At 35.5% G+C, this 17,558-nt stretch overlaps 1 protein-coding gene and 1 non-coding gene across 5 annotated transcripts in view; both read right to left on the bottom strand.

Annotated features, from left to right (window-relative positions):
- The window catches only part of KPNA4 (karyopherin subunit alpha 4), a 160,521-nt gene that overhangs the window by 12,186 nt on the left and 130,777 nt on the right, over positions 1 to 17,558 (bottom strand). For all 4 annotated transcript variants that reach the window (XM_081828834.1, XM_081828827.1, XM_081828839.1 and 1 more), the window contains 6 exons: positions 13,458 to 13,544; positions 11,387 to 11,556; positions 11,256 to 11,300; positions 7,716 to 7,847; positions 2,497 to 2,625; positions 1,046 to 1,150 (listed from right to left, as the gene is read on the bottom strand). In XM_081828834.1, the coding sequence (XP_081684960.1) occupies positions 1,046 to 1,150; positions 2,497 to 2,625; positions 7,716 to 7,847; positions 11,256 to 11,300; positions 11,387 to 11,556; positions 13,458 to 13,544 (668 nt within the window). The remainder of the gene's footprint in view (positions 1 to 1,045; positions 1,151 to 2,496; positions 2,626 to 7,715; positions 7,848 to 11,255; positions 11,301 to 11,386; positions 11,557 to 13,457; positions 13,545 to 17,558) is intronic.
- Positions 1,960 to 2,283, bottom strand: LOC115943124 (small Cajal body-specific RNA 7). Its single transcript, XR_004077733.2, has one exon.

Consider the following 17,558-nt stretch of genomic DNA (forward strand, 5'->3'; position numbering starts at 1 on the left):
AGGGGCGCCTGGGTGGCTCAGTTGGTTAAGCGACTGCCTTCGGCTCAGGTCATGATCCTGGAGTCCCTGGATCGAGTCCCGCATCGGGCTCCCTGCTCAGCAAGGAGCCTGCTTCTCCCTCTAACCCTACCCCCTCTCATGTACTCTCTCTCTCTCATTCTCGCTCTCTCAAATAAATAAATAAATCTTTAAAAAAAAAGAAAAAAAAAGAAAACATGGAGGGAAAGAAGATAGAGTTATCGTCTCTCTAATTACAGATCAATGTTTAGAAAAAACCCATGCCGTGACTGTGACATTTTAAATTGTCTCTTTCCCAAACGTTAATGTAAGCATGAGTGATGATACAACATATGATTAAATAGCACACTTACTTGCTGTTTGATTTTGGACAATTTATTTGTCTATACCATAGTTTCTTCATCTGTCAAAAGGGGATAATTCTTAAGCTCATGGAGTTGCAGAGTTATATGAAATAATACATGTGGAATGATGAGAACAATATGTAAGCATTTATAATCAGCAGTAATAATTATGATTTTGAGTATTATCATCAGTAATGTGTTTTAAAATAGTAATAATGTATTTTTAATAAATCCCAGGATAATGGTAATATTGGTAAAGGAATGATACAGAAGAAGGGTCAGGGGTTCTAAAAAGAAATGTGTTTTTTATATGTAAAACTGCTAGGTTCGGGGCGCCTGGGTGGCTCAGTCGGTTAAGCATCTGCCTTCGGCTCAGGTCATGATCCCAGGGTCCTGGGATCGAGCCCCGCGTCGGGCTCCCTGCTCGGCGGGAAGCCTGCTTCTCCCTCTCCCACTCCCCCTGCTTGTGTTCCCTCTCTAGCTGTCTCTCTCTCTGTCAAATAAATAAATAAAATCTTTAAACAAAACAAAACAAAACTGCTAGGTTCAAAGTTTTCACATTACTACTACTTTACTGTAGTCTTCGTGCTGCTGTATAGGTTCTAGAGGTATATAATCACATAATCTGTTAAATTTAAATCCTTTTCCTCTTACTCAGATTATATACAAGATGATTTTCTTACCTTATCCAAAAGGTGTATTATCATTGGTACAAGATTGGCATCAATTACTGCTTGAACCTGCTGCTGATTTCCTGCGGTGATGTTAGAGAGGAACCACACTGCTTCCTGCAGAACAAGACCCCTTCAATATTTCTCATTAAAAATTAAAATCTGCATCTGGACTAAATTCACTACATTTGTTACAATGTTCAAATGATTTTATTATGGAATGAGTTCCATAATAAAAATTTCAGGAATCTCAACTCCTCTATCCCCCCACATTCTGTATTTTCTTTGAACAAATTGTTAATGGCCCTAATCCAAGTCATGATGAACCCTTCCGAAAAATTCTTGAAAGCAATGTTCCCAAATGTAAGATTCAAAAGAAGCTTGTCTGAACAAATACTAAGGAATCCATGAGCTGTAATATAGATACAAATCCCAAAACTACTGTAAATGAGATTCAGCATCCCCCTCACATAATGTGCTTTATTCTCTATTCTACTGTGATCAAGAATGCTAGCCAGAGTCGGTAAATCTAAATAGTGGATTGTTTTAGTATACTTATTTGTAAGTCATTCACTGCATCATTTCTCTCAAGAGCTAAAGTGGAACCAGATGTTTCATTGGTCTACCGTAAGGATCTTTTTATGCTACCCTTTACACTTTAGTGGTGCTTACTGCTTTTGCCAAGATGATGGTAGTTAAGTGTTCCACGAGTTTCATAGACAATAAATGCACACTGAGACCAGTTAGCATGAAATAAGACAAAATATCAACCTCATATCCTATGTAGTATATTACTGTCATTTACCAGACATAATAAACTTATTACATTAATCAATGTAAAGGGAAACATTCTCTATTTAAAAAAAAATTAGTAAACAAATTTTATTCCTGAAACTATTAGTATTAGCTAATGTCAAGTAGGCTCTTTGGATCAGATCACAGGACCATGTTTAATGAACCTGTTAGAGATTGTAGGGTGCTAGGCTACTTAGGTGAGCTGTTCTTGGGTTATAATCATCGGCAATGTTGTAATCAACAGCCCGTCTATTTCTACAACAGCCTCAGATGCACTCCAATATCAGCATCACCAATCAGTGCTCCCTTTCAATAGCCTCCATGAGCGAGGACACACATACACACACACACACACACACACACACAATTATCTATAAAGTTTACTTAACTCACACATTAAAATTTTCCAATCACACAACATTCAACACCCAATTATCTCTATTTCATCATTTCCAAGAGAGCCAAATTTGCATTGTTTACAACTGGTTTTATATACAGAAAATCACAGAAATCCATGTTATAAAGAATAAAATATTCTATCTTCTCTTGATGTCTAAATGACGGTTTATATTAATAATCATTATAGATACTTCTGAATCCCTAATTTTACAAATGAAAACTGCTGAATATTTTGTGTTACTTATTAAGTAGTATTTAAAAATACTTACTTTATTAATTTTCTCTTTGGGATGTGTCAGAAGTGCTGGGAAGTGTGAAAGAGCATCACAGTTCAAAACTACTTGTGTTTGCTCATCGGTTCCAGTAACAATGTTGCCCACAGCTCTAAGTGCTGCAGTCTGAAACAAAAGATTTAATAAGATGTTCTATTATGAAAGATACACTTTCATTCATGCCAACCTGTTTTTGAGCAAGTTGTGTCTGACACCAATTTAGGAATAGAGGAGTGAATAGGACAGGGTTATGGAGCTTACATTATCGTAGAAGACAGTCAAGAAACAAACAAGGATAATTTTTGATAGTAATTAGGGCCATAAAGACAGTAAGTACTTTAGATTTCTGATTCGCTGTTTCAATAAATTACAAACAAAAACACAGTGCTCTTCTGAAGGAGAGCAAGAACCTGCTTAGTATGAGATTTCACTATCGTATGAATTTGAATTACCAATTATTTTATAGTTGTATTAGGTCTTTTTCTGTCAAGTTAAAGCTTTTTGGGGGGCTAATTTTAACATTTACAAGACAAATGACTCAGTTTCCCCCCTCAATTGAGATATAATTTATATAACAAAAAATTTACCCTTTCAAAGTGTAAAATTCAGTGGTTCTTATATATTCAAAATTGTGCAACCATAAAAGGTAATTCCAGAACATTTTTATCACATCAAAAAGGGGTATCTGTAACCATTAGCAGTCACTCCCATTCCCCCCCACCCTGGGGAAGGGGGTTGACAGCTACTATGCCTGAGACGTCTCTGAATTTGCCTATTCCAGACATTTCATATAATTGGAATCAGACAGTAGGTGGCCTTTTTTGTCTGGCTTCCTTCACTTAACATAATGCTTTCAAGGTCCATTCATGTTGTAGCATGTATAGATACTTCATTCCTTTTCATGGCCAAATAATATTCCAGTTATATGTAAGTAGAATATATTTTTAACTATTCATTAGTGGATAAACATTTGGCTTTCACTGGCTATTATGAATAATAGTGCCATAAACATTTGTGTGCCAGTTTTTGGGTGAACATGTGCTTTCAGTTCTCTTGGGTTTATATATACCTGGGAATAGAAAATGCTGGGTTATACAGTAACTCTGTATCTAACTTTTTGAGGTACCGTCACACTGTATTCCAAAGACGATGTACCATTTTACATTTCTATAGGTGTATAAGGATTCCACCCTCTCTTGTCAAAACTTGTTAATGTCTTTTTGATTATACCATCCTGGTGTGTATGAAGCGGTATTTCATTGCAGCTTTGATCTGCATTTCCTTCATGACCAATAACGTTGAACATCTTCTCATGTGCTTACTGACGATTTGTATGTATAACTGTATCTAAATGTTTTGCCAATTTTTAATGGGATTTGTCTTTTTATTGTTGAGTTGTAAGAATTCTTTATGTATTTTGGATCCAAGTCCCCTTTCAGATACATGATTTGCAAATACTCCCTTCCATTCTGTGGGTTGTCTTTTCACTTCCTTGATGGTTTCCTGAGAAGCACAAGTTTTTAATTTTGGTGAAGTCCAATTTATTTTTCTCCTTGGTTGCTTGTGCTTGTTGTATCTTATCTAAAAAATTGCTACCTAATCCAAGGTCATGAAAATTTATGCTTATGTTTTCTTCTAAGAGATTTGCACTTTTAGCTCTTATATTTAGGTGTTTGATCTATTCTGAGCTAATTTTTATATATAGGGGTCATCTAATTTCATTTGTTTACATGTAGATACTCAGTAGTCTCAGATCCATTTGTTCAAAAGACTATTCTTTGCTAATTGAATTTTCTTGGCATCTTTGTTGAAAATCAATTGATCATAAATATATGGGTTTGTATCTGGAGTCTTTTTATTTTATTTTATTTACTTGAGAGAGAGAACGAGCAGGGAGAGGGGCAAGAGGAGAAGGAGAAGCAGACTCCCCGCTGAGCAGGGAGCCTGACACAGTACAGGGCTCCATCCCAGGACCCTGGAATCATGACCTGAGCTGAAGGGAGATGCTTAACTGACTGAGCCATCCAGGTGCCCCAACAGGAATCGCATTTAACCTGTAGGTAAATGTGAGGAGCACTGCCGACCTAACAACACTGTCTTCTAATCTATGAACATGGATGTCTTTCCATTTATTTAGGTCTTCTTTAATTTTTTAAAAATGTTTTGTAGTGACCCAGCTTCTTTAACAAATAAATTTAAAAGGGGAAAGAAAAATAAAAGAAAATTGTAACATAAAGAAACAAAGACAAAGCTACCAAATGCAATGTGTCAATTGGAGACTGATTTGGTCAAACTGTGAAAAAATATGAAGCAATCAGTAAAATTTGGATACTGATTGGGTTTTAATATTAAAATTAAAAAAATACTCTAACAGTACTGTGATTATGTAAAAACACATAACCTTATTATTTTTTTAATTTATTTATTTGACACAGAGAGACACAGCGAGAGAGGGAACACAAGCAGGGGGAGTGGGAGAGGGAGAAGCAGGCTTCCCTCAGAGCAGGGAGCCCAATGCAGGGCTCGATCCCAGGACCCTGGGATCATGACCTGAGCCGAAGGCAGACGCTTAACGACTGAGCCACCCAGGTGCCCCCATAGCCTTATTTTTTAAGAGAAGCTGGATGAAATTATATACTATCTGGGATGTGTCAAAATAATTTGGGGGGGACGGAGTGAGCAAGATTATAGAGAAAATCTACATGGAGGTTCATTACAATTATTCTCTTTTCCTAAATTATGGAGTTAAAGTTGAAAAAAAATTTAAAAACCTCTACTAGATATCATATAAAGTACAGAACATTGACAGCTACTAAAGAAAAATTCCAACCTTATTTCTGAATGAAATCCAATTTAAAACTAATGATGCATTCCGAAAAAAAAAACAAAAACAAATACCCATACCAAGACATAAGTACCACGCTTAAGAAATGCAAACTTAATATCTATCTAGTATGAGTATTTTATTAACTTTTTTTCAAAGTTTACTTATTTATTTTTAAGTAATCTCTATACCTAACATGGGGCTTAAACTTACTACCCTGAGATCAAGAGTCGCATGCTCCTCTAAGCCAGTTAGGTGCCTCTATTAAAATATTTTATTTATTTATTTTTTTAAAAGATTTTATTTATTTGAGAGAGAGAGAGACAGTGAGAGAGGAAACACAAGCAGGGGGAGTGGGAGAGGGAGAAGCAGGCTCCCCACGGATCAGGGAGCCCGATGTGGGGCTCGATCCCAGGACCCTGGGATCATGACCTGAGCCGAAGGCAGATGCTTAACGACTGAGCCACCCAGGCGCCCCTCTATTAAAATATTTTAAATGAGCTACAAATACCCCTAAATGGCAAACTATTTATTCTATTCCTGAATTCGGCTAAGTCTTCCCTCGTTCCTTAAACAGCTTTAAATTTTTAAGGTTTGTGTTCTCCATTCCAATCGTCCATGAGTATCATCTGAAGAGCTTTTTAAAGCCCAGGTCTCTAGGAAATATCCCAGATTTATTAAAACAGAATCTCTAGGGGTCAAGCAAGGGAAATAAAAATTTTTTTTTTCTTCAAGCTTCACAGTTGATTTTAATGTCCACCCAGGGTTGAGAAATAGTTAATTAGGTTAACGGTTTTCCTTATGCTATTGCTAACAGACTGTAAGTCATCATGATTAAAGCATACTATTTACCTCGGAAGGATAGGAAAGCTTGCTCTATCTCCCTTTACCACTGCAGTTTGACAGTTAACTACTTATAATATTTGTGTGAACTTCTCACCCTCTCTTTTTTGGCTCTTTCTAGATGCAGGTTTGGAATATTTATATGGAAGGATTTAAAAATAATAAAAGGATAAAACAAAGTTAAAAAGGATTTTATTTATTTATTTTGGGGGGGAGGGTTAGAAGGAGCGGGAGAGGGACAAGCAGACTCCCCACTGAGCAAGGAACTGCCTGGCGGTTTGGTCCAGGACCCAGGACCCAGAGATCATGACCTGAGGTGAAGTCAGATGCTTAACCAACTGAGCCACCCAGGTGCCCCGTTAAAAAAAGATTTTAAGTAACTAAAAGGAAACAATTTAGGAAGGCCCTACGCAGCATATTTCAGTATAAAGCCTTTATCACAGTGCCAATGAAACTAGGCATTAACTAAGCTTGCCCAGTACAGTATGGAGAGTTAAAAAAAAGAGGGGAGAAAAGGAAAAGAGTAGGAAAAATGAAGAAAAATAAAAAATAGAAAAAAAATAAAGTATCAGTACTTGTTTCAAATGCCACCCAAGTTAACATACGAATTTCCTAGGTCTATGTTAGAAATCAGTAATCTATAAAGGAGATGCCCTGGGGTGGGGTTTTTGGTGGGGTGTAGGGAAAGGGAAGGGGAGGGGGGAAGGTTCTTGTTAATCTTACCTCATTTTCTCCATCTTTAAAAGGTGGATTTTTTAATACCTCACTCTTTTCAAAAATATGTTCTTATTTTATTTCAAAAAGATACATGCACCCCTACGTTTACTGTGGCATTACTTACAATAGCCAAGATATGAAAGCAACCCAGTGTCCATCGATAGATGAATGGATAAAAACGTGGTATGTGTGCATGTGTGTGTGTGTGTATATATATATATACATACACACAAACCAATGGAATATTAACCATAAAGAGAATGAGACCTTACCATGTACAACCACATGGATGGACCTATAGAGTATTACGCTAAGTAAATCAGAGAAAGAAAAATACCATATGATTTCACTTATATGTGGAATCTAAAAAACAAAATGAACAAACAAAAAGCAGAAACAGACCCATAAATACAGAGAACAAATTAATGTTTGCCAGACAGGAGGGAGGTGGGGGGATGGGCAAAATGGGTGAAGGTGACTGGGAGATAGAGGCTTCCAGTAATTTGATGATTAAGTCAAGGGATCACAGTATAGCATAGGGAATACAGTCAGTGGTATTGTAATAGCATTATATTGTGACAGATGGTAGCTACACTTGTGATGAGCACAGCATAACTTATAGAGAAGCTGGATCACTATGTTCTATACCTGAAACTAATGTAACATTGTGTGTCAACTATACTTCAATAAAGAAAAAAAGATTTAAAAAAAGATGTGTTATTAGGTTAGAAATATACTTTGAACTAATGAAACTGTCTATTTTTGAGTGCCATGCTTAAAGCAAATTAGTGGTAAACAAAACACCTTATATTATTATCAACAACAAACTCACCTGAACTTTAACTTCCTGGTGGCTGAGCAGAGGAACCAAGTGAGGGACTATTCCAGAGTCTATTACCATCTGTATCTGTTCATTGCCAGCATCAGTAAGGTAAGAGAGGGCCCAGACTGTATCTACCAATATCTAATGGATAAAATGAAAATTCAAACAGCCTTTGAATATTTTGTCACTTTAATAATTCTTAACTACAGTTAACTTAGTTACAGTTAATCTATGATTGTTTCACGACCTTCTTTCTTCCTTTCTTGTCTCACCTCAATTCACTGAAATCTTAATCTGCTCTATAATACTAAACATCATCATCTATCTCTGAATGTCTGTATCAAGTATGTGCATCTTTTAGCCATATTTAGGATGCTTCAGTTAATTATGATCTCAACCACAGATTAGTATCCAGTCTTTTTTTTTTTTTTTAGTATCCAGTCTTAATTCACTAAGATACACACTACACTGTACATGAAATAGGAGAAAAAGACATTGCCTTTCTCAAATGCTCACACTGAGGCGTAACAGGTCCAAAGACATGTAGTAAGTACATATAGTTGTAAATACTGAATGTATTCAACATACACAGTGATTCAAAACACTGGGGCTAGATGTATACATTCAAGTTGTTTTCTAGTATCACTAGTATCATGTAGGTATGTCTAAAGCCAATATTTCAGTATTAGAAGTATAGTAGTTTCATCTTTTCCAACCAGTTTGCTTTGCCTTATAAAACTGGAGGCAACTTCTCATAGTGGAAGCATCCCACAGCTGCAGATCAAGACATTAAAAGCAACCATGGGTCAATCTGTATGATCCATAATAAAAAACGTTCTAGTAAAAAAAAGAAAATGCATAATTTACAGCATCTGCCAAAAAACTATAAAAAAACCCCTCTGCAATTAAATTATATAAAAATTAAACTATCATTAAATGTTATAATTTTTATTAACATCAAATGAAATATTATAATTTTTAAAAAGATTTTATTTATTTATTTATTTGACAGAGAGAGAGAGACACAGTGAGAGATGGAACACAAGCAGGGGGGGTGGGAGAGGGAGAAGGTTTCCCGCCAAGCAGGGAGCCCAATGCGGGGCTCGATCCCAGGACCTTGGGATCGTAACCTGAGCCAAAGGCAGAGGCTTGACGACTGAGCCACCCAGGTGCCCTGAAATGTTATAATTTTTAATGAACCTTATTGTGAAGTTCAGCAGGCCACTGTGTTTCATCTTTCTTTTGCATTAAATCATAATTAGAAGTTATATCCAAGAGGAAGTATGACAACTGTTAAACTGTTGCATAAATAGCACAGTTAGTGACAAAGACACAGGAATAATAATTGTGCCTGGAACTTTACTTCTGGAGCCTTTCTGGAATATGAATTACGTATCAAAAGACAAGTCAGAAAGGTTTGAAAACTTTTAAATTCTTTTTTTTTTTAAAGATTTTATTTATTTGACAGAGAGAGACACAGCGAGAGAGGGAACACAAGCAGGGGGAGTGGGAGAGGGAGAAGCAGACTTCCCGCTGAGCAGGGAGCCCGATGCGGGGCTCGATCCCAGGACCCTGGGATCATGACCTGAGCTGAAGGCAGACGCTTAACGACTGAGCCACCCAGGCGCCCCGAAACCTTTTAAATTCTAAACCAATGTTATGTTTAAAACATCTGAGAATCTCCTAGAAGGAGAAAACAACACTGTGCCATTTTTCCTTTCAAAAACTCAAGAAAGTTCTTCGGCTATTTTTAATCTAAAAAGAAGACACCAAATGAAAGAATTCACACACACAAAGTGATATCAAAATATGTGAAAGAACTAAATTTCTATTTACAAATGTAAATCTTTTTTCCAGAGTCCCAACATATGCCAAAATTTGTTGATATAGGCAATATATTTCAAGATACTTCTCCATGACTGTACATAAAATCCAGATACAATTTTTTAAAGGCCTAATATTAAACATCATGAATATGCTCACATCAAAATCACAATTTAAATAGACTTGACCTCACATATACTTCTTGTATCAAAGTTAACATTCTATGGTAAATTTACTAATTATAACTACCACAGTGTAATTTCAGTGTTTCACTATGATTTGTGGAAGCAGTTTTATTTATTTTTTACTTCTTTTATGGTCTGGTTTAAGAATTTGTTGCTAAGCGTTTACCTAAGAAGACTGTATTTTTAGTAAACATTATTATATAGTAAACTACTTAGTAAACGTGCTACTAAAAAACAATGAGACTGGCTTGAAAAATTCAAGATACATTAAAAGCAAGAAAACCGAGGTACAATCTCAACTGGATTGGGGTAAACAGGTGGAAAGAACACAATACAATCTCTGAATAAGGTCAACCAAGATGTCTGTTTTTTGGTAGAGGTATAAAGTTTGAGATTAATCTTCCTTGGAACTTAATTAAAAGTAAAATATTGAAATTTGTAATTTAATAAAAACACTTGGCACTAAGGAGCCAAACCCCAAAATGGCTTATACATATACATATATATATTTTAAGGATTCTAGATTATCAGGATCTAAAACAAAATATCTTTAGAGCAAGGATCATGTTCATCTAATGAATTTTATACATCATGTCACTGCTTGACATAGTATAATTCTAACTTTAATTTGTTCCATATGCTTTAGAGAGATCCTGGAAAAATGGTATTACCCTAGAAACTGAAAAGTAATGAAGCAGCTTATCAAACACTGGTCATCACACCAAGCTGTTTTTAAGGAACCAAAGTTCCTGAATGTTGCTATGCACTGTATTCCTGTGATTTCCTTTACCCGTCATACTCCTAGCTTTTCTAACACGATGGCGAAGCTGGTTTTATAAGCAGTCAGTTTCCCACCTCATTTATACTTCCTGAGGCGCTTTTTCCTTTGCCATCTGTGTTTGTGAGAATGAATAAGGTATATTTATTATGCTTAAAATCTAGTCTGCACTATTTTTTTTCTTGTTTGGATATTTACGAGTTCTCTCTTTAACATGTGAAACTACTATCAAAGTCATTGTAGATGGAAAAATATAGTAAAAATAAAGAGCAACTGACGTTCTTGGATTGGTGTCTGCATATGAATACAAACCCATGCATAAAGGCACAAATATTTCTCTTTTTTATCTTTCAAAAAATGAAATACTATTAGGCCTATGTATTCTCTCAAACACTGGCCAGGCCGTCAAAATGAGCTTCCATAAAAAGCTCTTGACCAATCAAAAGATACAATTTTAGTGAGGGAGATCACTAACTGGCAACTTTTAAGAACTTCCAAAACGAGTTTTTACTCCCCCCAACTCTCCACATATGCTATTGCCCATACCAAAATATAGTTAGGCTTGATTTCTTCACTGTAAATTATATTTTGTGATATAGGTAAACACAAAGTAAATATAATAATAGCAAGCCATGTTATTACAACTCTTGAAATGGAAAAATCTAATCGAGTACACGAACATTATGTCCAGTATAACATTTTCTTCTCTATGTCAGAAGGGCAACCCTAGACATATATATTATACACATGAAAAATACTCACATTTACGTCTGTGTGATGAATTAAGACACAAAGAGCTGGAAGAATCTGAAGAGAAAAATATATAGATTTAAAAACATACACATAATGGTATCTAGTTTAGTTAAACAACAAAAAACAAAACATTTGTTTACCTCCTGAATGGTTTCCATTGGGGGTGGTGGATCTTTGTGGCGACATAAGTTGACCATTACCCAAGTAACATTTCTTAAGAATGTTATAGGAATAGATGGACTTATGAAGGAAAGTAAAGGTTTCACAACTCCAAGACTTATGACATAATCTCTACACTGTGGCCCATCACCTGTAGGAAGGAGTGATTAATTCAGTAAAATACACTGACAATAAGCAATTCAGAAAACATAAAACACTGGTTCAATATGCTGCTTTCTGTATTTTAACTAGATACACTATTTAGTTTTATACAGAAGTTTCAGACAATAACCAAGTTCTCATTTTAGGTCTCTGAGCCTAGAGAAGCAACATAAAGTAGTTAAGATATTTTTTGCACGTTATTCACATATTCTGGTTTATAAATTGTTCACCTATGTTTTTATGCCATTCAAAATTAGAAGCCTAAGGATCCTTTAGAGTACTTTGTGAGCAGAGAACTGCTGCTTTTATTTTCTCTCTCAATGATACTCTCTAACAAACTTTCACGTAATTAAAATATATATATATGTATATATATCAAAATAATACTAGAAAAAAATATTTGTAGAATTTACACTTATGATCCAGTATCAGAGTACCAAAAGTATTAACTATGAATTACTCTACACATTTAAAAAACTATGTCCAAAATAAAATTAAAAAATAAAAAACTATGTCAAAAAAATGAGGGGATGAACCAATATCCCTAGAGCAGTAGTTCCCACAGTAATTTTTGGCCCTATCCAGATCTGTTAAACAACCTCTGTGGATCCAGAATTCTGGGTTTTAACAAGCCCTTTCATATGATTCTGAAAACAGGCTAAAGTTTGAGAATCGCTGCCTTAGAGAACTGCCAAATGTAATTTCTGTATCTACAGCATCACTGTAATTTCTAGCATTAAAGCCATGTTAAGTATTACATTCTATAAAAGGAAAACCCTTTTCCTAGCACTGTAATATTTGGAGATAAAAATGCCTATTCTTTTGGCATCCATGTATCCTAATTATTCTACAATGTTACTGGAATTAAAAACCAAAGATCAAGATGCTGCATTAATAGTTCTCAATCTAAAATTTGGTATAAAAGCAAAGGGGTGAAGGAATCTGGATACACAAAAGATAGCATTCCTAATAGCAATATACCATATGTGAAGAACAGTTTACAGAGAAATTCTCCCATTTTAAAACTCTTAATTGTGGAACGAACCATCCCCTGCATTCTATCTTGGCCCCCCAAAAGTAATATAGAAGAGGTACATGAAAGTAATTATCAACTACTTCCATGCAAGAACAATAAATTCTAACATCAAGGGACACAATACAGTTCAGACCCCAGATTTTTTTCCATTCTCCACTCACTGGAGGATAGCTCTTCAAATTTTTGAGTTTGGGTAAAGTTTGTCTCCAGATTAAAAACAAATCTTGAAATATTAGAATTGTCTTTAATTATTCTTCTTACAATTACGCCAGAGAAAACCTGAAAGGTAGATAATCATGGTATTCAACATTTAATGACACTGTCTATAAGCTACAAACACCTCCTGTATGATGACCTATGATGATAATGGATAACATTACTGTATTTTACTGTACTAAAATCCAGGAAAGATAGTAAAAATTTCAATTAAGACTCTTTTTAAGAACTGTCATTATGGAGAAAAATTGTTGGTTTACGTTGTGCATCCTTCTTTTTTCTTATTATTTCTATGACAATGGAGAAAGTTAGGGAATAAAATGAATCCATCAACATAATAAAGGAGGGAGAGGAGATCTATTATCACATACATATTTCCTAATTATTCAAATAATTAAGAGTTGACTATATACTAAAAAAAAGAGTGGACGATATACAAAAAGATAAGCAACAAAAACGTTCATCCTGTTTATTATAGGTTTATACTTAAAACAGCTATAATTTCTATAAATTATTTCACAAAATCCAGTCCTGAAAAAGACAAACTGTTTTTCTTTTTCAACTACTAGTAGTCATTTTTATTACACAGTATATGACAGCAACAATTGTAGAACTAGTGTTACAAGTTTTATACAAACCTATAATATTTCCCAGTGCCCACACTGCTTGCTCACAGACGTTTTGATGGGGTGAATGTAGAAGCCTCAGGAAAAGTGGCACGGCATCTGAAGGATGAAAACATAAATTAACATTTAAGTTTAAAGACAGTCTTAGAGACCAATTACATCTCAATAATATTGGAAAAAAAAAAAAAAGGATTGAAGATATTATACTCTAAACCAAAAATCAATCTTTTTTTTGGCTGAAATCTAAGAAGAAAGGACCCTATCAAAAATACATTTAAAATATATATTTATTAAATGATTTTCACTCCAGTAACAGTAGTGGAAAATTTGTGATCAGCAAGCCACTTATTCAGCATCAAAATCTCAGTTTTAACATATAAATATCAAATTGAGCTAGTAAATTTTCATTCATAATTAAACCTGAATAAAATTCCAAATTAAAAATCAATTCTTAAAAATAAATAAGTAATTCATTCCTTATAGATTCAAGCATTATTCTCAAACTTAGAAAAAAAAAAGGACTCCCAACTATTGAAGTAAGTTCTGAATACAGAAATTTAAAATAACAGGAGGGTGCAGTTCAAGATGGTGGCTGACCTCACCTTCTACCATGGACACACCAAATCTATAGCTACATATACAATAATGCTTCCTATAGAACTAGCTGAACAGCTCCTTCACAACAAATGATAAAAAGGTCACACTGAGATGGACAGGAGAGGCAGAGACTATGGTCCTAACAAAGCCATGCCCTATAACCTAGCAGTGACCCACAAGCAGGAGGGATTTCATAAATATGGAGCATAGCCCTGAAGAGCAAGGGGTTAGAGCCCCAAATCAGGCACCTGAACCCTTGGGACCTACACCAGAGACAAACTCCCCAAATGTCTGGCTTTGAAAACCAACAGGGCTAATATCCAAGAGACCCAAAGGTCTGTAGGAAACCAGGACTACGCTCTTATGAGATTACTTGCCCACATGCCCCAGGATTCAGCACAAAAGCAGTGGGCTGAAAAGTGCCTAGAGCATATGCAAAGGAGGTTCACTGGCTAAGTTTAAAGCAACTGCCTAAGGGACGAGGGTCTGCTGGAACTTTCTCCAGGGATGGAGGTGCTGGCAGGTGCAATTTTTTACACACTCCACCTTGCTAACGATACTTGTACCACCCCTGCACTCTCCAGTGCAGAGCACTGCTACAGCTCCACCCCACCAAACCCAGTGGGATGGCTCATCCTGGCCTGGCAGGCCCCTGTGGTCCTGCCAAAACTGGCAGGAGCACAAAGTCCACATAAAGGACACCCCTTGAATGCTTGGCACTGGTGGCTGGGGGCAGGGGGGTCTTTTGCATTTCTGCGCTCCACAGGAGTGAAACAATCTGTGGCAGGCTACCATCCCCAAAGTATAGCACAGACAGCTGACTGAAACACATGCTGTCTTCCTATGATCATTCCTTCAAGACTGAGAGAGGTAGCTGTTTCACCTAATACATAAAAACAAACACAGAAAGTCAAGTTAAATAATAAACTGAAGAATAGAACAAAATAAAACCCCAGAAAAAAACTTTACTGAAATGGAGCTAATTTACCTGATAAGGAGTTCAAAAAAATGGTCATAAAGATGCTCCCCAATCTCGGGAGAAAATGGATGAACACAGAAAAAATTTCAACAGATAGAAAATATAAGAAAGTACCAAACAAAAGTCACAGAGCTGAAGAACACAATAACTGAACTGAAAGATACAGTAGAGGCATTCAACAACAGATAAGGATAAAGCAGAAGAAAGGATCAGTGACCTGGAAGACAGGGCAGTGGAACTCACCTAAACAGAGCAGCAAAACAAAAAAGAATTTTAAAAAGTGAAGATAGCTTAAGGGATCTCCAGGACAACATCAAGTAGAACAACATTCCCATAATGGGGTCCCAGAAGGAGAAGAGAGTCTAGAGAAAGATACAGAAAACTTGTCTGAAGAAATAATGGCTAAAAACGATCTCAACTTGGGGAAGGAAAGAGATACCCAGATCTGGGAAGCCAGGAAAGTTCCAAATACAATGAACCCAAAAAGAGCCACACCAAGATATATTGTAATTAAAATGTCAAGAGTTAAAGATAAAGAGAGTATCTTAAAAGTGGCAATAGAACAACAACTTGTTGCGTACAAGAAAAGCCCCATAAGACTATCAGAGATTTTTCAGAATAAAGTTTGCAGGCCAGAAAGGAATGGTATGATATATTCAAAGTGCTGAAAGCACTGGCATACAGATGACCAAAAGACATAGGAAAAGATGCTCAACATCACTAATCATCAGGGAAATGCAAATCAAAACCATAATGAGATACCACCTCACACCAGTCAGAATGGCTAGAATCAAAAAGACAAGAAATAACAAGTGTTGGACAGGATGTGGAAAAAAAAGGGTACCCTCGTGCACCGCCAGTGGGCATATAAATTGGTGCAGCCACTATGGAAAATAATATGGAGGCTAATAAAAAAACTAAAAATAGAAGAAACTAATACAGAAACTAAAAATGTAGGATCCAGCAATTCCACTTCTGGGTATTTATCTGAAGCAAATGAAAACAAATTTAAGAATAGTTCACAGTATTTTCACCATAAGCATCTTTGCTGCAAACATTTTCACCCTATACCTAATTTGCCGTATGGCAATTATGCCATAAAAGATAAAATCACAAAAATAAAAGAGAGACATCCATTAAAAAGGACATAATGAAACATGAAAAATGCATTAACAAAATTAACAAGACTATTGCAAAATACAGAACATGTGAATACATTTAAAATGTATGTAGATTCATGCAATTCTATGCAAATAATTGATTTTTATTTTGCAGACTGTACCTAAGCACTTGTCCTCAAAGTTTTCCTTTTATAACATTATATATATATAATTTTTTGCTTGTTGATTCATCTCTTCATCTGGCATCACATGTTTTCATTTTTTGCTAAAATTTCTTTCTTCCTTAAGAGAGATATCAGTTTCTAAATACAAGGATGCATATTTGTAACAGCTTTGTATTGCACTGTGAAAGTCTTCTACACTGTTCTCTGTTCTCAGCATATTACCACATGTCTATTGACAGATGTTCCAAAGTTCTATGAGAAGTGTGCGTTCAAAACTCTATGCCACTGTACAGACTATTACAAGGGCTAAGATTTATTTAATATAAAAATAGGAGCAGTGTGTCAATGCAGACATGAAAGCAAACTGTCAGCTAGCTGATGAAACCAAGAAACCATCAAATCAAACCGTCAACCAGTTATTCTTATATCTTTTATGGCAAAATTGCCTTATGGCCAATTAGTTATGTGAGGAAAAATGCTTTCAGCAAATATGCTTATGGTGAAACCACTTAGAACCTCTGAGGATATATGCACCCCTATGTTCATTACCAGATTATTAACAATAGCCAATATATAGAAACAACCAAAGTGTCCAATGATGGATGGATGGATGTGTGTACATATGTACACAGACACAATGGAATACTTCTCATTCATTACCAAAAAATGAAATACTTAATTAGGACATCAATGGACCCTGAGGTACTAAGTGAAATAAGTCAGAAAAGAGAAAGACAAATAATGTATGATTTCACTAATAAGTGGAATCTAAAAAACAAAACAAATGAACAAACAAAACAAAAATTCATAGATGCAGAGAACAGATTCATGGTTGACAGAGGGGAGGGCTTTTGCGAGGTGGGTGAAATAGAAGGGGGTCATGATGTACAAACATCCAATCATAAAACAAGTCATGGGAATGAAATGAATAGCATGGTGACTGTAGTCAGTAATACTGTACTGTATATTATGTAATTTAATATGATGATAGGAGAAACTAGACTTACTGTGATCATGTCTTGGTGTATACACTTCAAGTCATTATGTCATAAGTCTAAAACTAATTTAATGCTATATATGTCAGTTACACCTCAATTAAAAAAATTTAACATCACATGGATCTTTAGTCAGGCCAGTGATTCCTGTACCACATGAGACCTTCTGAATCAGAAAGTGGTTCTGTTGCTTTACAACATCCTTGCTTTATAACAAGGATGGGAAACACAGAGAAAGATCTGTATCTGAACAGAAT

This window comes from Leptonychotes weddellii, chromosome 1 (genome assembly GCF_054177405.1).
Source record: "Leptonychotes weddellii isolate Sample4059 chromosome 1, ASM5417740v2, whole genome shotgun sequence".
NCBI classification, from domain to species: domain Eukaryota; kingdom Metazoa; phylum Chordata; class Mammalia; order Carnivora; family Phocidae; genus Leptonychotes; species Leptonychotes weddellii.